The 21,418-nt window shown below is 45.0% G+C and overlaps 1 protein-coding gene across 2 annotated transcripts in view; it reads left to right on the top strand.

Moving 5' to 3' along the window:
• CAPN9 (calpain 9) overlaps positions 1 to 10,609 on the top strand; it is a 55,746-nt gene extending 45,137 nt beyond the window's left edge. For both annotated transcript variants that reach the window (XM_075924713.2, XM_006121995.5), the window contains 6 exons: positions 1,850 to 1,914; positions 2,675 to 2,743; positions 5,292 to 5,370; positions 7,655 to 7,771; positions 8,662 to 8,720; positions 10,438 to 10,609. In XM_075924713.2, coding sequence (XP_075780828.2) covers positions 1,850 to 1,914; positions 2,675 to 2,743; positions 5,292 to 5,370; positions 7,655 to 7,771; positions 8,662 to 8,720; positions 10,438 to 10,464 — 416 coding nt within the window. In that variant the 3' untranslated portion in view covers positions 10,465 to 10,609. The remainder of the gene's footprint in view (positions 1 to 1,849; positions 1,915 to 2,674; positions 2,744 to 5,291; positions 5,371 to 7,654; positions 7,772 to 8,661; positions 8,721 to 10,437) is intronic.
• Positions 10,610 to 21,418: the final 10,809 nt, after the last annotated feature.

Here is a 21,418-nt window from a genome sequence, read left to right as displayed (position 1 = left end):
CTGCAGTTAAATACGTACATGGGTGGAGTTCAACATGTTTCCCCTTCCACTTAACTCAGGATTAAGCTCATATGGCCTGTATCCTCAAAAAATAGTTAAGCACCCAACTCCCACTGAATTAATGGGAGTTATGAACCTAAATACTTTTGGAGATCTGAGCCTGTGACTAACTGTGGCAGGCCAAACAATAACAAAAAGGCATGGCCCATGAAGTTTAGAAACACACACACAACCTCCCGCCCCCACCACCACTACCACCAATCTTCTTCTGCCCAGGCATTTGGTTTTACTCATCAAACAAGCAGCACAAAGGACCTCCAGTTTGCATCAAAAACGTACAGCATAACAAAATGGGTTCAGCTGCCTATAGCTTGCCTTGCCCAGCCCAGCTTTCCAAACTACTTGCCAGGGAAACTACATTTCCCAGCAACTCTATGCCCCTTGAATCCCACAGAAAAGCCAATTGGCAACTACATCATCCATTTCTACCACTGAGAGGAGAGGTGTAGCCCACCCTGCTCATAGAGCACCAGTCTCAGGAACTATGTCCTGAACCAGCAGAATGGTGCTCTACAAATCCCAGCTCATCACCAAAAGACCACTTCCTCCCTTCACTGATCACACTCTCTGCTCTCCAGACATTTTAAAAAGCCAAAGCTGGGATGGGATAGTGCTGGCTTACAGGTCTCTTGTATCTGAAATGGGCAGGTGTATCCTATTATGCTCTTATACGACGAGGATTCTAGTTGGTGGTTGGTTCCCTCCCCCTTGCCATTAAAACACTAGAAAGCAAAATGTTGAATAGCTGTATTAAAAGGGAAAATTTTCAAAAGAGCCTAAGTCACACAGGCACTTCTGCAAATGTTACCTAACGTAAATACTAAGGGAGCAAAGTCCCGGTGAAGCCAGGAATGGTGAATCCTATTAGATTTTGTGACTGCATTGAGCTTTGGATCAGGCAATAATATTTTTAATGGAAGTTTCAAACGTGTGTAACAACCCTTAGGCTTAGGACAACAATAAATACATAAAATATATGGAGCTTATGGCTTTGAAACCATGATTCTCTCACCCCTCTCTGCATCCTCAGGTTGATGAGATGATCAATCCCCAATCAACTATAATAATGCCATTTTATTATATTTAAGAATATATACAATATATAGAATACAACATAATGTATACAACATAATATATATATATATATATATATATATATATATAGTGTATATAATATATACAACATAATATAGATATATAATCTATATTTACAAAACTAGTCCTGCAGCTGTTACTCTCTTAAGCAGTCCTGTTGAATGAGATTTTTTAGCTGAAGTCACTGGAGCTTTCTCATGTGAGTTGAGGCAGCAGAGTTAGCCTCTAAGACTAGGTCTACACTAGAGGATAAGGTCAAATTAAGATATGCAACTCCAGCTACATAAAGTGCGTAGCCAGAGCTGAAGTATCTTACATAGGCTTTTGGCACTGTCCACACTGTGGAAGGTCGATGAAAGTACACTCTCCCTTCAACTTCCCTTACTCCTTGTCAAAGCAAGACTACCAGTGTCAGTGGGAGTGCTCTCTCAGTTCAAATTAGTGTTTCTTCATTAGACCCACTAATTCAAACCCCAAAAGATCAACTTCTGCTGCTTTGATCTTATCTGAAGTGTAGATATGGTCTAAGTGAATTACTCTTTTGGAATTGCAGGTAGTGGCTATAGGAATATCTTTGGAATGATACCTTTATGAAGTGCATTGTTCTGCTTTTTTCCATTGTTAATTTTATAGACTTTAAGTTTTTGTCCAATTACTTAATTTCTTACGTAACTTGACTGTTCTGCTTTTTCAGCAAAGGACATCAAATTTGACAAAGTATGCCTCATGACATGCAGAAACATCATCTCTCTTATGGATGTATCCTTTCAAATTAATGCTAACATGAATTCTCTGGGGCAACATTTTCAATGTATGCAAGAGCCCTCAGGAATCTTTCTCATTCCTGACAATGGACATGAGTGCCAGGCCCTGCCCCCTGGCCATGTATGTCACTGCCCTGCCCCCTTCCCCTCCTGCCGTGGCGCTCGGCTGAGTTCTGCACCGCTCAGCCAGGCCGCCACTGGGGAACAAGCAGCACAAGTGGCCTTTTGGGCCCACAGTCCCCATGCAGCACCGAGCGGCACAGAACTCAGCCGAGCGCCACGGCACGAGGCAACAGTGCCCCCCAGAGGTGACTCGTACCTCTACAGCGTTACAGAGTCACAGACATCGGGCTACTATATATATGATTGGAATACAAAGCTGCTCTTATGTCGGGACAGTGTTCTCCCTATGTTCCCCAGCAGGAGCAGCCCATCAATATGGGTGAACTAGGCAGTCGCCTAGGGTGCCAAGATAAACGGCCGTTGAGGGGTTTAGAGGCGGGGGCGCCGATCGCGCGTTTTGCCTAGGGCACCAGTTGCTGGCAGCCCAGCTAGGGCTGCTCCTGTACCCAGCTGAGATATCATTCAATGTTCTACTAGATTTTCTACCGCACTTAATACAATGGTTTGCTCCCAAAAGCATCATAGGTTTCCTGGTGCAGATACTGTTATCTGAGTGAAGGAATGACTGGCAGTTTTGGACAAAACATGGGACTTCACCTAACCAGTATTTTCCTTAATGTTTGTTATACTAGTCCACTGGTAACGGGAAACTGGAATTTAATGAGTTCAAGATTTTCTGGGACAAACTGAAGAAGTGGCTAGTATGTGACTATATTCATTATTTTGCAGCTTTAATTTGTAACTGAAGGTTTCTTTTATCATTAGAGATTTATTAAGAAAATGTCAGGCAAGCACATTTCAGAGGTGGTCTAGAGATATATGATTCTGCCACAGCACAGGTGGATGAACTTCTAGACTTCTTAAGTTCCCTTCCAGCCCTATATTTCTATGCTAGTCAGAGATAAAAATCTAATGGCATATGTCTTCAAAAGCACAAAGTATTGATTAAAAACACAAATGTTTTTCCTCCTGGGAGGTAAGATCAATTCTTAGGTTTTTCCATTGCCCCAAACCAGAATGGTTTACTGGACATGTCAGAGATTTTGTCAAGTTAAGAAACTATGTTTGAGGTAATGAACTTCAGAAATGTGCTTTAATAAGAAGCCAATCAAAATAACACTGGGCGGGGGGTGTATTTCTGTTGTTTCACACAGGAAGAAAATGCTGAGTTGTAATTAGCAAGGAACTAGTCATGTGATTAATTATTATATTTTCGTTGTTTCTCTCCTCAGCAGTCAGCAATACTGAGAGTCTGGGGCAGTATTAGTCAATTAGGCTCCAAATCTGCAAACACTTTACACGCATGACTTAACTTTCCTACTGTAAATATTCCCTTTGAAATCACTGACACTACTCATGGTAGTAAAGTTAAGCATGTGAATATGCGTTTGCAGGATTGCATGGCAAGGCACAATAATTGCATCCTCATGGGTCATTAATAATCTTTTCTGTATTTGTGCTACATCCAAGATGTGATAGCTGGAAGTTTATACTTCCCGGATTTTTCATCCAAAGTCTCAGTTGTTTTTCTGGATCACTTTCATCTCTCCTTTAATAAAACGATTGCTTTTTTTTAAACTGCCACACTTAAGAAATTCATGTCCCCAGTGGAGAGATTTCCAGATATTTCTGATGAAAACATTCAGAATGAATATAACTATGGATATAACTAGTTCACAACAGAGTGAAGATTGATGTACCCCAACCCACATGGAGAATGTGGAATTTTACTTCGGTTTGATAAACATTTAATATCTGGGTCAAACCTTGATCACTATTGCCAGTTTTTATGGTTTTATTGTGAGTCTCCAGATATTTGTTGCTTTTCTTAACACCTCAGTTTCTCAAGGCAAGAGATTATGTGTGAATTTTAGTTTAATCTAGAATAGTTTTTGTTGCCCTCTTTCTAGATTTCCTGTTTATGGAGCAAAGCACAAAAACATTAACTGAGTGATTCTTAGGGGTTCAGAAACCTGAGGGCACATAAAAATAACGCCAAATTATTATTTATAAAAAATTTTTGAGTGCTTTGATCTTGACAGTACTGTTTGATTTTGACCTCAGCAAGCTTCCTACTTCTTTTTTTGACCCAACCAGCTAGCCAGAAATTCAGGATCTAGTCAGTTATTCCAGGTAGGCATAGGAACTGGTGGTAGTCCTATGTTTCTGAAGGCATACGAATTAAATAGCAAGAATCAGCTTATTTTGCTCACAGCACCAAAGGCACTCTGCAGTCTGTACCCTGACCCAAAAACTGCTCCTCAGATTTCATCCAGGGTCAGCCACGGCATTCAGCTGTCTCTGAGTGCATGTTCTCCCTTCCTTCAGTGCTTAAAGAGGGAATAGTCCCAGGGAGTCTCTGATCTAGGGGAAAATGTAAAGCTCAGATAGGATTACTGGGGGGCACAAGGCATCTTTCAGAGCTGATGCCTCATAAGCTGCCCAGCCCCTTTCTCATCCTCACACAGCACAGGGCTCCATTCCCCATGGCCACTCCCTGGCCCTTCCACCTGCTGATCATGCAGACAGGGGACCTGTGGCCCTGGGAGAGCAGAGCCTGGGGCTGGGAATTGCAAGGGACTGGGGAGCAGCAGTTGGAGAGCTCAGATGGGGGACCGGCCCTGGCACAGCCTAGAAGTCAGGATGGGGCTGGGAAGCCACAGAAGCCTCAGACCCTCCCCTTCTAACTATCTCCCATTGTAGGAGCAGGCTTAGAGCTAGGCCAGCAGAGAAGGAAGGGATGGGGAGCAGCAAGAATGAGAGGGAAGAAGCAGTGCCCATAGAATTGGCCCTCCAATGACTCACTGTACACCCAGAGAGACTCCCCCAACCCTATTTAATTCTCTAGACCCCCCATTCCTCAGGAGAGACCCCAAGCTTCACTTTTGCTGCACCCTGAGAGGCCCCACCAGCCACACTGTCACTGCACCCGACCTTCCAACTCCATTGAATCACATTGTACTCTTTCCACTGAGATCCCCCACCCTCACTATCATTGCACCTCCACTCATGAGACCCCAGCAAAACCCACTGACTCTCACAGAACTCCTACCTCCGAGACCCCTGTGCCCACTGTCACTGCACCCCCATCCCTTAAATTGCCTCCATTTCCTTAAATATGTGTGCAACGTCAAGATTTTGAGAGAGGCATTTAGAATATGGAACTCCATGGCTTCATGTGCTACAATTTAAATATGTGAGATGTGTGAACTTACTAAATGCTGAATGTCAGTGTCTTCCCCCATGCAGAGTATCTATCTTCATTTTGATTCTGATAAAACCGGCACCATGTCTTCCTATGAGCTTCGTAGTGCCCTAAAAGCTGCAGGTAAAATAAATTTTAGACTTTTTTTTTGTGGGGGAGAAAACAGAAAAAATACATGGTGGGCAGATCCTTTACTGGAGATGAAGCTTTCACTCACACAGAGAATAGTTTGTAGAATGAAAACTGCAACAATTTCAAAATTTCTTATTTCTGAATTCTACATTGGTCAGGGCTGTTCCCTACTCTGGCAATATCTACACTGCAATTTTTGTTCGGAAAAAGATATGCAATTTGCGTATCTTTTTCCACTTGTTTTTTCAGATGAGGCTTTTCCAACATTTGGCCCATCTGTATGGGACCAAATGTGGGGAAAACCTCCTCTTTTGGAATAACCTTATAAAATGAGGAATTCAGAGATGCTGAAAGAATGTGCCCGCTTTTTCGGAAACTGTTCCAAAAAAGCAGATGCGATCCCCGGACGCGGCAGAGTTTTTCCGGGATACCACCAGTATCCCAGAAAAGCTCTGCAATCTAGATATGGCCTTCAAGTGCAGAAGGTGGGGGCCCTCAAGAGACCTTAAGTACCTTGTTTGCTTCTATAGGCTCTGCTTACAAAAACTCCCCGGAGTCACAGATTCACTGACTTTGGGAGGTAACTGCCACTATAAAGCGATTTAATCCCTAAAAAAAACCTAGGAAGAAACACTTGAAATTCTTCGTAAGGGGTACCCTAAGCTCTTTGGCCACAAGAAAGCTTGAAAAAGAAATAAACAAACAAACAAAAACCCACAGAAAACAAACTGTGTCCCTGTTAGCTGACCTCTCAAGCTAGGTAGGCACACACAGAGCCCTCCTGTTAACTTCCAGGACACAAAAAATCAGAGCAACTGAGAAAAGAACAGATTAAAACACAGGGGCTGTATCTACACTGGGCCACTTATTCCGGAAAAGCAGCCGCTTTTCCGGAATAACTTGCCAGCTGTCTACACTGGCTGCTTGCTTTTCCGGAAAAGCAAAGACGATCTACTGTAAAATTGTCAGTGTTTTTCCGGAAAAACTATGCTGCTCCCGTACGGGCAAAAGTCCTTTTTCGGAAAAACTGTTCCGGAAAAGGGCCAGTGTAGACAGCACAGTAGTCTTTTCCGCAAAAAAGCCCTGATCGCGAAAATGACGATCAGGGGGGTTTTCCGGAAAAGCGCATCTACATTGGCCACGGACGCTTTTCCAGAAAAGCATCCTGCCAATGTAGACACGCTTTTTCCGGAAATACTTATAACGGAAAACTGTTCCCTTTTAAGCATTTCCGGAAAAGGGTGCCAGTGTAGACGTAGCCCGAGTATGTCTATACTGCAAGCTTCTTTCGGAATAAGCTTTTCCAGAAGATATCTTCCAGAACAGCTTATTTCGAAATAGAGCGTCCACACTACAGGGAAGCCTTAAAATTAGTCCAGGGCAGGCTCCCCGAATGTGGAGTCAGTATCTCGATTTAGAGCCGCAGAAGGCAGTGGGGAGGAACAACTTTAGAATGGCCCTGGTGAGGACCTATTTCGACATAGCAGCAATGGAGCATCCACACACACCTTCTTCCGGAAAGCTTTTTCAGAAGAGGCATTATTCCTTGTGGAATAATGTTTACGAGCATTAGAAAAAGCCATCCGTTATTTCAATTTTCTTTTGAAATAATGCAATTGCAGTGTGGTATTGCATTTCTGCAGTGTGGTATTGTTTTTCTGGAATAACAGTGCAGTATAGATGCACCCACAGAGAAAAGTGGTATCTCTGGGCTGTAGCTTAATTATGCAGCATGGTGGAGGAAAGGCATGGATTCACACAGAGAAGTTTAACCAAACAACAGAAACAAAGACAAATACCCTGATCCAAACTAATATACATTTACCTCCTTATTTACTCAAAATCCCTTCATGCCCCGAATTCCTTGGAGACATGGTAGTCCTGCATGGGTTTAAATCATTCTCTTTCTCCCAACTCCTGGCTTAAACTCACACAAAGAGAAACAGCAGCAGGTATATATTTACAATTTAAATTTCAGCACTATATCCCATTGGTTCTTCTGGCTCCCTGCCAACAGCACCCTTAGCTACTTGAGTTTAACTCTTTAATCTCTGAGTGTTGGCCAGCACTCCTCCTATCCATCACAACATCTATTTTAAATAAAAATCATTTTATAGTCAGCTCAATTGCTGCTTGAGGCAGAGAATCAATTCATAGAATACTTGCCCACTAATAGATTTTCAATAAATAAATAGATTATGTATTAAAATCTCTCAGATTCCTTTTCAGGTCAACTAGGTTGCTGCTGCTTCTTCTTTATTCTTTATTTTTAAAGGATTTCAACTCAATAATTACCTGCTACAGCTGATTGTCCTCAGATATTCTAATGACCAGTATGAAATTGATTTCGATGACTTCCTAAACTGCTTAATTCGCCTAGAGAATGCAAGCCGTAAGTATCCATGTTTGCTTAAATCATATGTATGACACTCCCACAAAGTTTGGATTGTAGCCCTGGGCAAGGCTCATCCACAAAAAGATAACAGTCTACTGTTGCAACAAGATAGAGGAGTTACTCCTTTAGCTCAAGAAGCAGAGGTCTGCCCTATGAATTTGAAGGTCTCGGTTTCAAATGCTGTCAGTGACCTACGTAAGAGATAGTTAGATGCGCACTTGTGCTGACATTACATGCTTTTTAAATTATTTTTTGGGGGGGTTGACTGAAAAATATCACCCAGCATGCAGCTATGAATTCTGTTTTTCAATTAATTTCTCTGTCCAGATTAGTAGCAATTAATAGGGATGGGTAAATCAGCCTCTGACTCTGGCTCAAAACTGAGATTAAACCCAACCCCTTAATGAGGATGAAAAACAGTTTAGTTAACTTTTTAAATATTATTATTAAGCTTTTTGCTTCTTTTCCCTTTCTGGTTCCAGTCTGTGCTGGATATTGAAGGGACAAAGCACAGAGGGAGTAGGTATTTTTGCTATATTCCCACCATAAATTTTCAGAATAAGAAAATACAGATAGTCTGGATAAAATTCAGACATCTATTCAAATCTCTGGGTGTGTCTCATGCCCAAACCACCTACTCTGAGTTATTTCTGAAGTCCATACTCAAGAAAAATCCCATTAAAGTCAATAGTCATTTTGCCTTCACAAAAGAATTCAGTTTTCAATCCATTCTTCACCAGTCACATATGATTAAAGCCTTTATAGAAAACCAAATCCTTCCTCTTTGGAACAGCCACAAATGGGGCTTCACGGTGGGACAGATTGCTTATGTGTATGAATGTGATTGAGGCGTTCTTATAACTGTGATGTCCTGATGTTTGTTTCAGGAGTATTCCTGGAACTAACTATGAAAAACAGAGAATTCATTAACCTGAATATAAATGAGGTATGATCATAATTTCATACAAAAACTGACAACCTGGAAATCTGTTCTAGACCTTTCTCGCTTTTTAAAAATTGGGAATAGGTGCAGCACTCAGAGGGTGAAATCCTAGTCCTAGTGAATTCAGTGGAGGTTTTGCCATTGATTTCCGTGAAACAAGGATTTCACCATTATTGCATAACTCTGTCTCCTGCAAGGTGATTTCTCACCTTCTCACCCCACTTCATAGTCACTGCTCCCTTTTTCTCCTCCTGATTCTCTCTGGTCTCAATTCACTGTTGGGGTAAATGGGTGCAGCTGATTGGAGCAAAATGCCTCCTGGTTCTTCCTAAATCATTGAGCATCCAGACCACCCTTTACTCTAGGGTGTGCTTTTGTTACCATCCTACTCCATATCTTCTCATTGTTGCCTTGTGCTCCCCCTCTGCCTATTGTACCTCTTCCATTCTCTTTCATTTCATGCTTAGATTATTATGAGCTCTTTGAGGCAGGGCTTACCTTCCTTTTAACTACAGGACTTAATGTTCAACAAATTCCATGTCAGAGCATGGAGAGGGGTGGGTTCCAACTTCTGTCCCTGCCACTGGGCATGAGTACATTTTCTTCTTAGGAGTCTAAAGATTTTTTTTCCTGGTAATAATTGGACCAAAATGTTTCTCTCATTTACACTGTTGAAAATTCAGAGCGATTCCAGCAAAGTCAACTGAGTTACTTTACATTTATATGTGTAAGGGTATATCTACACTACAGAGTTTTTTTGGAAAAATGTCCATTTTTTTAAAAAATCTTCCATTATGTCCACACTGCAATCACATTCTTCCAAAAGAAAAATCAAAAGGACAGAGGAGTTTTTCCAACATTGGTAATCCTCATTCTACGGGGAAGAAGCTTTTTTCCGAAAGAGCTCTTTAGGAAAAAGGTGTGTGTGGACGGGGAAGAGGGAGTTCTTTTGAAAGAAGAGGAAAGAGGAAAAAGCACAGGTGCCCTGGTGGCCACTCCATCCATAATAATCACAGTTTAAATGCAAAATAGCACCCATTCATGGACACTGCCGAAAAAGCAGATCACTTTTTCAATGAGCTTTGGCAGTGTGGAAGATTTTTTCTGGAAAAGCTTCTTCTGAAAGAAGCCTGCAGTCTAGACATAGCCTAAGTGAGGGTATGTCTACACTGCAACACTATTCCGAAATAACTTAGTCCATGTCTACGCAGCAGGCAGTTATTTTGAAATAGTGTCAAAATATTGTCAAGCTGGAGGACTTCTCACTCTGACTCCTGCAACCCACAATGTACAAGGAATAAGGGAAGTCAGAAGAAGTGTGCTCTGTTTTGAAATAAGTGCTGTATAGACGCTCCCTATTTCGAAATAAGCTATTTTGAAATAAGATACGCAATTGACATAGCTCAATTTGCGTAGCTTATTTCGAGTTGAGCCCTGCAGTGAGGGTGCACAGTGAGAGAAGAATTTGTCCTGTTGCCTTTCTTTTAGTCATGAAGAAGTGCTTGAATCTCACCATTACCTTTGCTGACAAATATTTTTATTGATTACAATTAATCTAAGGCATTGGTTCTTTGGCACAAGTATCACAATTCCCCTGCCTTGTAAGCCATCAACTCAAAACAATAGGGTACTGTTACAAGGCCTATCATCGGGCACCTGGGATTTGATGATGGTGGCTGGGATTATCAGTCATAACTTTTGATCTTTATGTCTCTAATAGTTTATCACCCTTGCAATGAACATTTGAAGATCTCCAACCTGGATTTCAGCAAGATCTCTTGACTGGGCCACTCAAACCTCCAACCAAAGAGCTGTTCCCCTTTCTGTGCAAATGTATACAAGTGCTACGGTGCAAGGGGAACACTTATTCTTCCCACTCCTTCTCTTCTCCAGTCCCGTTGCATTAATGAATAAAATCTTGATGGGATTAAATTTGCTTTAGTTTGTATAAAGATTAATATTGATTGCTACAGTGTAAATAAGCATTTGGATGGGGCACTTGCACATTTCAAGCAGCCTGAAACTGATATTTGTGAGGGACCAATGCCTTTTATGAAGTGTAGTCATGTTGCCCCAATATACTTATTCATTGCATGGAAACTCTCATTGTTGCTTGTCCACAGCAGTGTTTCTCAAAACTTTTTTTATAAAGTACCCATTTTTTAAAAAAATTATAAGTACCTCCCCCTACCTACAGTTTTCAGATACACACATTTTTTCTACTATTGCAACACGTTTGTTTAAACAACTTAATCGTAGCCGGGCAGGCGATGAAATTTTTGGGTGTAAAAAGTAAAAAAATAATAAAGCGCTGTAAAACTTAAAACAAAAATTCAGTTTTCTGCAAATTTCAGTTGTGTTGACGTATCCCCCACACTTCTCTTGAGTACCCCAAGGGTACTCGTACCACTGGTTGAGAAACACTGGTCTACAGATTACCACAATGCTTTTGAAGATATAGAAGCCTGCAGAAATTCATTACAATGGTATTGGCCTCCAAGTGGGTTTTGCCCAACAAACGATGGACCAGCATTACAGAAGAGCATCCCAGGGTGTTGCGAATCAGGGTGGAGGCATGGTGTAATAGATGAACATTTATCCTGGAATGTTTATCCAATGGGGGCTGTGAGTCTGGCTTGCTCAGAATGGGGTTTGATCCATTATTTGGTCCTGTCTACAGTCTCACTGAGATGCAAACTATGTCCACTTACTCCCCTTCGTTCCATTCCCTAGCACCAGGCTGACCACAATGTATCCCACAAGGCAAATACATTTCACAGAGTTCTACCATGCAGTCAGTGGCTGTGTTCACTTCTATATGGATGTGTGGCTCTGAGACCACCGGTGCCAACATGCAGTGCTCCAGCCTGAGCTGAGCAGCTAGGACCTGAGTTCCACACCGGAAGGCAGGTGGCTGCATTCTGTTCCGTTTTATGCAAACTGGGTCTAGTCGCTCCTGAAGCTTCAACTCCAACCCAAGCCACAACTTCAGAGCACTGTTTACACGGCTATTCGTAGAGTGCTAACGTGAGCTCTGCCGGTCCAAGCCTATCAACCTGAGCATGGAGGCTCATTCCCACTGGCTCCAAATTGCTGGGTAGACAGGCTGTGTCAATCCGTCTCCAGGTGCTCTGCACTAGTGGTCATGTAGCTTTGGTGTTCAGCTTAATTATTTTCTAATTAAGTCAAAGTCCCAGCACATCTCCAGGTTTGTTCCCTATAAGTACATCCACAACTCACATTTGCTTTGTAATAAATCATCTAGGCTGAGTTTGTTTTCCAACTCATTTATTGCAGCAAAAGAAACTTCTGTAGAGTAACTATTCATTTCTGAATGCCCAAGTTTTGTCATATTGAAGTAGCCAGGGCTTTTGTTTTGGACCTGAGGGCCCCACAGGGAGTTCTGAATGGGAAATCAAGCTTTAATTTAAAAAAATAGTGAGGTTAAAACAATACAAGTGATATAGCACATTTTCCGCTGCCTGTGTAGAAGATGCCTCTGGAACTTACTGCAAGGTGGGCAAAAAGCATGGAGACGCTTTACAGAATTTAGTAAACCAAGGTGTGGCACTCTATGGCGTGAGTTTATTTTTCTCAGACTGCGTATCCCTGTAACAGCTATGGGCAAAGTCTTCTAACTTTGGAAAAGTTTGGATTAAGACCTAGAATTCAAACTCTGTTTCAGCATTTTTTCAGATCTGAGGTTTTAATTCATCCTACACAATGTCTGGATCTGGAGTTCTACTTTGGCGCTTCAGTTCAGGTCCTTCTCTATCCAACATACATTCCTTCGCCATCCCCCACTAAAAATCAAACCTATAGATGCCAGGCTGTCAAACCTCTGTGTATCATCGGGGCTTAGTTACTATTTATTAGTGGTTTGTATCACAAATTGTTTCTACCGCAATGTTATCAATGACACAGAAGAAGTGAGAAGTCACACTACCTGGTTTCACATCTGGCTATTTCTCTACCAGGAGCTGGGAGTGTCTTGGGGGAAACAGGAGTGGTAGGAGAGGCCAAGGGTGTCTTTAAAAACAGCTAGCTCTGCACTGAAAATGACAAAAAAAAGTCAAAATAGAAAAAGACACAAAAAGCTTCCACCACCCAGTTTGAGGAGGGACATCTGCTGTTTGAATCACAAAGAAGCAGAAGACCAAACACCTTGTTAGTCTAGCTAGCCTCCCACTCAGCGCCCCAGCCCCTCTCAACTTGGCATGTCAGTTATGAAAACAAACAAAAATGCTTGAGCCCTGCTCCTCTTTCATTACAAATTAAGCACTGGTCCCAGCCCCACTCGAAGAGGCTCAGGATACTTGCTTTCGTGGATATTCATCTGGCCCCACCACCATTTGTCTGAGCAGCTCTCAGTCTGTAATGTAGTTATCTTTGCACCACTGTTGTGCGCCGGGGGAGTAGCATCACTCCCCTTTTACAGAGGAGCACAGAGAAAGACCAAAGCCAAGATCCTTAAAGATACGTAGGAAATTAGCTGGCTCTTTAGCCCACCATTTAGATGCCATGGACAGTTTCAAAGATGACACCTAACTTCGTAGGTGTCCACATCCCTTTCTGCCAGATGGCATTTGCCATGCCATGTAAGTAAGGAAACTATCTCGCAGCGAACAAGCTGCTCGGAGCTCAAGCCAAAGCAGGTTCTCAAACCTCCTTCCACACCAGCACCACACACACACCAGTCTTACCAGCAGGGCCCTTTCTCCATACGCATTCTCAGTGCACACCTGTTACCTGCCAGCCCCTGTATCAGGAGGGCTGGAGGCAGGTCAGTGTTAGGTTGAGGGGCAGCAGAGCACCCTCAAAAGATGTACAGAGGTACAGGGAAATGCAGGGGGCATGTGAGAGAGCAGGAGACAGGCAGGTTTGGCTGTTAGGGTGTGGGCTGCCTCAGTGACTGAGCTGGCTCCAGTGCCTCACTTCAGGAGAGGGTTCATCGCAGAGGATACAAGCAGAGAGAGGTGCCTATCTCAGGCCCATCAGCCAGGCACTCTAGGTCAGCTCCTTAGGTGCCTAAGCCCATCTCCTCTCCCCCTCGGTCACAGAATTTCATTCCTGGCTCACTTTGGTGGCTTCCAGCTTCAGAAAGCCCCTTCCCTAGATGCCTCCATCTCCCTGTGTGCAGTAGGCAAACCTGAGGGCCTAATTCTGGGCCAAGAATTCCACTGGCCTCTGAGGTGCCTAGGCCAGAGGCATTACACGGCTCAGCAGAGCCCCTGGGCCCCAAGCCACCCAAGAAGCTTGTGACCAAGCAGAAAATTCAACCCAGCTCTGCCTAGTCCCAAACTGCTGCCCTAAGCATTGAACTATCATCATCCTCTCTGAATGAAAGCCAGGCCCATTCTCAGATGGGAAAAGTGACCTCACCCATAAAGCTGCTGAGCAAGGCACATTTTGTCATTCTCCACAGTTCTTGTTGTGATGGCTTCTGGGCTGCGACGTGAGAGAGAGAGAGAGAGAGAGACTGGGGGGTCCATCTCCTGATCTTGCTGGCTTTTCTGTAGGGCGGTAAAGCTCTGGCTCTGGCAAGCTACTTTGCATAGCACTGGACATAATTTGAATAGCTCGTTTTCTAACATGTCATGCTCCCAACCTTTTAGCAACCACTGCCTCATTCTGTTGGCCCTGCCTGTCTGCAGCAGGAAATGTTAATGGAGTTCATCACAGAGAGATTTCTTTATAATTCTTTGGTTAACAGTACTCATGAAGCTGCAGTGGTAACTCAGACCAATAAGCTCTCCTCCTCCTGCAGAGAGACCCAAACAGAACCTGTTTATAAAACCTCAAACTGCAGGATGATAGCTGAGCTGTCTGCTGCCAACAACATTTGTTGGCACCAGATTTCTCATGAGCTGAGCTATGTGGTCCTATCAAGCCACTCAAAGAAAATTCCGCAGTTCCTAATAGCATTTGCTGAGTGATTTTGAAGCAACGCACACTTCTAAGTAGAAAGACATAATAGTATCGGCCTGAATTACAAGTAAGCAAACAAAAAAAAATCCAAAGTAGGTTTGCTGTATGCATGCCGTTGAGTCCCCTTCCCGGTTTTTGAGGCATTACAATTACATTGTCTTAGCTTTTAAAACACTTGGGCTATGTCTACACTCACGGCTTCTTGCGCGAGTAATACGCAAAAGAGGTTAAGTGTGGAATATCGCCGAGCCTCATTTGCATACCTAATGAGCCACCATTTTTTTTCAGAAGAGGCTCTTGTGCAAGAAGGAGCGTCTACACTGCCCCTTCTTGCGCAAGAAAAACCCTCTTGCGCAATGCCGTTACACCTATTATTACTTTTCAAGAAGAACGGCAGATTCAGTACGTGAGAGCCATACTTATAATTTGCAAGTAATTATGATAGAGAGTGAGCAATTGGCTCTCAGTAGAGACATAAATGCCTGGCACCTTTTGGTGAATTATTAGACCTGACTCTGGCACACGGCTGGGCAAAAGGGCCTCCACAGGCCAGCTCTGGCCTGCCAAGCAGGTGGACCCTGCCCATGAAGTCCCTGCTGCTTCCCCGCCCCCAGGCCCTAATTGGCCTGGGGGCAGGGAAGCGTGCAAAGCCTCCTCCCGCCCTGCCAGGAGCACATGGTGCTTTGAAGGACTGTACACTGTTCGCAGGGCAGTGGGGGGAGAGCAGAGGAGGCTTTGCGTGCTCCCCCGCCCCCAGGCCAATCAGGGCTTGGGGGTGGGGGAGCTGCATGAAGCTTCCTTTGCCCTGCCCAGGCCCTACAAGGGGCCCGCAGCACTTCAAAGTGCCACGTGCTCCTCACAGGTTGGGAGGAAACTTCCCGTGCTCCCCTGCCCCCAGATCCTGATTGGTCTGGGCATGGGGGAGCATGCCAAGCCTCTTCCAGGGCATGGATGCCTAGTGGGAAGGGAGGGGCAAAGGGGCTCCCCCACCCCTTCCTGTTTAGGCCCCGCCCCTTCCGGGGTGGCCCGCAACTACTTCAAAAATTTTTGAAGTGGCCCCAGGGCAAAAATTATTGCCCACCCCTGCTCTGGCCGTAGACCTGACTCCAGGGGATCCCTCGTAAATGCCAGTTGGCACAAAGAGGTTTCAGAGTCATGCTGATGTTACGACTTGATTATTTGTCCTGCCGCTTACAGATAGAACAGTGGCTTGGGAGTCCATTCCAGTTTGAAAACAGATTGCCTGGTGCCACGGTGCAATGGATTTGTCATGTCACAGCCTGATCTGCTTCATTTCCTGGAGCATGCTGTGTGACTGAAACAGAAAATGGGTCAGTGATTAATCGGGCATCTCTCAGTCACACTCACCATATGTTGATATGGTTAAGGGAGAGTGTACATGTTTATCCTCGGGTGGGGGGGAATCTTATGGAAAGTTCTAGCAGGACACAATTCAAGGCCAGTTAGATAAAGAATAACTCTTTCATGGACTCTTTCAGAACTGAGAATGATCTTTATGGAAGCTAATATTCTTACAGTGTTCAGATGTCTGGTCCAATATGTGTGTGAATAGATTCTAAATCTTTAATTTTGTATGTGTTAATGGCGACAAATAAGTAGATCAGTAGCAGTCGGCTCAATCCACCTGCTTGCCTAGCCATTATCAGCTAGCAATGTTCTGCAGTCATCTCTACAGAGATGAGTGTTAAGTAGGGATTTGGCGGCTCAGACAATATTGAGCTGATGGATTTTTTTGCATCAAGGATGTGTCACACATAGGTGGTATGGGAGACGCAGTGAAAGTACCTGAGGGAGAAAGGATTCAAGTAATCAATCAAGACTGGAGGAGCCAATGAGAATAACTGGAGTGTCAATGCACACCGGTAACAGGGGATAGGGTGAGGGGAGCTAACTTGCAGCAGCTTTGAAAGGAAGCATAAAAAGCTTGCATGTGGTCAAGTGGAAAAGGAGGAGTCCCTGGTAGGACTCAAAGATGGGGTGATCTGGCAGAATGAAAGGCTGGGAAAGTGTCCACACCAGCAGCATTCTGCAGTGACCAGAGGGGGGTGCATGGTTGCAATAGTTAAGGAGAAGGTTGCAGTAGTCAAGACAAGAGCCTGGTCGAGATTTATTGGGGTACGTCTAGACTACAGGCTTCTGTCGACAGAAGTTTTGTCGACAGATACTGTCGACAAAACTTCTGTCGACAAAGCGCGTCCAGACTACATTGAGTTCTGTCGACAAAGCAAGCTGCTTTTGTCGACATGGTAGTCTGGACGCAAAGGACAGTTTCCATTCAATAACACCTTCTGTCGACAGAAACTCTGTCGACAGAAGGTGTTATTCCTCGTAAAATGAGGTTTACATACGTCGACAAAACTGCTGAGTTCTGTCGACGTTATGTCGACAGAACTCAGCGGTAGTGTGGACGCAGGTATAGTTTTGTCGACAAAAGTCCACTTTTGTCGACAAAACTCTGTAGTCTAGACACACCCTTGGTGTGGACAGAAAGGAAGGGCTGGAGCACAGCGAGATTTACAAATGGCCTCAAAGTGTGGGGCTAGCAAGAACGGTAGGAATGGCTGTATTCAGCACTGCGGAAGACACGTTGGAAGATACAGCTCTGGCCCAACAGTCTCTCACAAGCAAAACAGACGGATGAAGACTGGAGGCATCATGCTCCTGAAACCCCACAGGATGGAACTAACTTGGCATCTCTTTCCATTTGGTAGTTCTGCATTTCAGCAAAGGGTTGCTAGAAACATTGATTGGCGTGGCATGGTTGATGTTTGCAGGCTTCCCAGAAGAAATGGGGTTTAAGGCAGGATTGGATTGGTTTGATAGTTTGTCAGGAGGAGTGGGTTACGGTTGAATGGTTCCCCAGGCACACCAGAGCCTAGGGGGCCTAGGGTTGTAGATTTGGTGTGAGCCAGCCCTGCAGAGGAGTGGCAGGGGCTAGAGTGCCAGCATGGGCTCTCCAATGCAGGGGGAGGGAGCCCTGAGCCCCAGCCACGCTGTGGGGCCACATCCAGCCCCCAAGCCTTAGGTTCCCCACCCCTGCTATAGCCCTTCCCCTCCATGCCCCAAGAAAGTTCCTGTAGTTGAATTGGAACTGTGCCTGCACAGCCTGTGACAGAGGCTGCTGCCTCTGCAGGTGGCAGCTTGTGTGACAAGTTAGCCGAGGCCAATTGCTAAGCAATAAAGGACACAAGCAGATTTGCAATGATTCGTTAAACGTGTGGCAAAACACTTCACCGCAAGAGGGGAAATTTTAAAATTCCCTTAACATTAACCCAGAATGGGGAATGCCAAAATCATACCCACGTCTTTCACTGGCACTGAAAAGCATGTGGAGAAAGGGGAGGAATAGAACATTCACAATAGTCAGCAGTCCAGCTTCCTAAAGGGCTTAGACACGAAACAGTTAACATCTCTTAGCCAGAGCCTACTATACTGTACTACAGAGAGGTGATTATTCCTTCCAGATACAGGCCAGACATACAAGCCCTTTTCTGAACCAAGAGCTATGGTAACGTTTCCTGATACAAACCAGGCTCACGACTGGCTGGCTGAACAAAGAAGTTACAGTACAGTTTGCATACATCGTGGGATAGGAATTGCCCCAGGGTCTAGCGATTCAAAGGGGCTATGCAGCTCTGAGGACTAGGTGGCCCTTCTGCTTGAGGCCCCACCCCTTCTAGGAGCACAGCCCCCCTCCTTCCTCCCTCCCCCCCCCCACGCTTGCCCAGAAGCCTACGGATGATGTTGGCTCCCCTTACCTCAGCTCCCTCCCTATAGAAATAGCAGGTCTGCCACGCTGCAACAGAGGTTTGCCTCCCTGGCCTTCTACTGTGCCTGCCACAGCTCTTTGAGTTATACATACATTACTGCTGTGTGTGTCCCTATAGCCCAGGGGTGGGAACCTTTTTTGTGTTGGGGGGGTGGTGACCCACAGAAAAAATCAGTTGGGGGCTGCACACACGTGAGAAGCAAAAACAAAGAAACCCCCTTCCTGATGTGGCCCTTGACTGAGAAGAAGAAAGACACTCCCCATGTTCCCCAGGCACACCAGAGCCTAGGGGGCCTAAGGTTGTAGATTTGGTGTGAGCCAGTCCTGCAGAGGGGTGGCAGGGGCTAGAGTGCCAGCGTGGGCTCTCCAATGCAGGGGGAGGGAGCCCTGAGCCCCAGCCACGCTGTGGGGCCACATCCAGCCCCCAAGCCTTAGGTTCCCCACCCCTGCTATAGCCCTTCCCCTCCATGCCCCAAGAACGTTCCTGCAGTTGAATTGGAACTGTACCTGCACAGCCTCCTCTCCCCACAAACACCCGAGATCCACCACGTCCTGTGCTAATGTAATATAAATATTAAAGAAATAAAATAGCGCTTAGCTAAACTAAGCTGCAAGTATACATCAGGTGTTCTGTCTTTAACAGATACTTCTATGGACCCTATTTATTTGCACAACACTGCTGTGCGATAGAAAAGCACTATGGCCTCCCTTTTACAGTGTGTGTGTGTGGGGGGAGGGTTAAAGTACAGAAAGACCAAGTGATGTGCCAAAGTCCACATAGGAAGTCAGTGGCAAAGCATAGAACCAACTACAGCATTTCAGACTCCCAGGCTAACGCCCTGAGCACACTACCATCCTTCCTCTTCTCTTGTCAGCACCAAATTCTGCATTGGTGTATTGGTGCAGCCCCTGTACATGAATGTAAGCCAGGGCAGAACTTGGTGCTTTATCCAAGGAGGTCTAGCTGCTCATAATTAGCATAGAGACACATACACACACTCTGACATCAACCACAGTAAACAAGCAAGCAGCGCTACAGTCTGTTCTGAAAATAGCAAATGGCAGATGGAGCTAAGAGTTTTTCTAAAAGTGGAAGCAACAGCAGATTTGGGTTGTATTATTAAACGAGAGTTGGTATTGCCATTCTAAAACTTTATTTCCAGGACTTTTAAAAAAAAATATTGTAGCAACTTCATATTGCATCCAGCTGACACTTGTCTCCCCAAAGGTTGGAGACAAATGTGTTTTATTTTTGTTTCCCAATATGATTCTGAAAAGCCAGACGTCTTTTATAGTCTCGGAGCAGGGAAAGGTAAAAACAAAATACCTGTTACATAAATGGAATTGGCTTCAGCTGAGGACTTTTGAAACAAAAATACATTGCGGGTAGTGAATGAGTCACATGTGGGAGTTTATTCAAATCCTTTTAATTTAAACAATTTACTTCTGCCAGATTTACATGTCTAGAAGTCTGCAATTTAAAAAAATAGCTGAATTCTCTTATTATCCAGGGATGGGGAGTGGGGCTGGTCATGTTAGGGAGCAACAAGCAGCTGGGACAGGCAAGACTCCCTCACACTGGAGGAAGATGGCAACAAGGCAGGAGTGGCAAAGTGCCCTAAGGGGGGGGCACGGAGGCCTGACTTGTGGCCCTGAGGTCCCACGCCACCCCTTGAAATCCCATTTGCTCCTCTCTGCCTCCTCCCCTTGTGGCTTGCTTACCTTTAGAGTTGGTAAAAAGTGGGAGTCCATGGGTTCCCCCCTCATTCTAGCACCCCGGTTACAAGGTGACTCTCAGCCCTGGGTGCCAACTAGGCCCATCTAATTGAATGCCATGTACATCAGAAACCTGGGAGCTGTGTCCAGAAAGGGCCACTCCCAGATACCAGAGCAGGACACAGTCAAGAAGGAATAACAAATCATGCTATATCTGGGCATTTCTGAGGAGTCGAATAGTGAATGGTGCAGCCTCGCTGTGCTGGCCCCAAACTCAGATCACAACATTCACTTTTACATCATAGTTTGCAAATTAAATGCAACACCAAGAATGCTGCCTACTCTCTGTCCCTAAACAACAAGCTACTAGAAGGCCCGAGGGAGGCTGAGTACATCACCACCCTCAACCAGAGCTATTGGCATGTCCTCTTGGCACCTGATTCTTAAGGCGCTAACGGCATTGGCTATTTCCCATGGGCCATATCCAGACCTTCTAATTGGCCTCCATGGCACTCCTGTGACCTTTGAGCGGCTCATGGACTAAGTACTTCTGCCCCGCAGAGTGTCTGATGTAGTGATCTGCTCCATCTAGGTAGAGTCCTGCCAACAGGTCAGGCCTTTAGGGCAGCAGGTCTCACAGCCAGCCCAGCCAAGTGCCAGGTTGGTTGCACAGAGATGACGGAACTAGGCTTTGTGCTGGGGGATGAGCAGATCAGAGCCTTGATAGCTAAGGTGTAAAGACCCCGGTAGAAAGCCCCGTCGCTACCACAAAGCAGCAAATCCAATCTTGCCTTGGGCTGGTGAGGTGCTGCCAGTGCTTAGTCCCCCACTTTTCCATGATTATGGTCCCACTAACCGACCTAGTATGTAACAGATGCCCTGAAAAGTGTGATGGCCTCTCCTTTGTGCAGATGCATTGGCGTAATAAAAAAAAATCCTCAGCAGCCCAGGTTTCCATAAAGAGCTCCTCTTATGGATGGCTGCATCAGAACGGGGACGTGGGAGCTCTCCTCTTGCAAGAATCATAGAATACTAGGACTGGAAGGGACCTTGAGAGGTCTTTGAGTCCAGTCCCCTGCCCTCACAGCAGGACCCAGGACTGTCTAGATCATCCCTGATAGGTGTCTGTCTAACCTGCTCTTAAATATCTCCAGAGATGGAGATTCCACAACCTCCCTAGGCAGCTTATTCCAGTGTTTCACTACCCTGACAGGTAGGAAGTTTTTCTTAATGTGCAACCTAAACCTCCCTTGCTGCAGTTTAAGCC

Source organism: Pelodiscus sinensis, chromosome 3, assembly GCF_052426305.1.
Source record: "Pelodiscus sinensis isolate ZL-2025 chromosome 3, ASM5242630v1, whole genome shotgun sequence".
NCBI classification, from domain to species: Eukaryota; Metazoa; Chordata; order Testudines; family Trionychidae; genus Pelodiscus; species Pelodiscus sinensis.
Note: the sequence above shows the minus strand (reverse complement) of the source record. Positions and strands in the feature narration are given on the sequence as shown.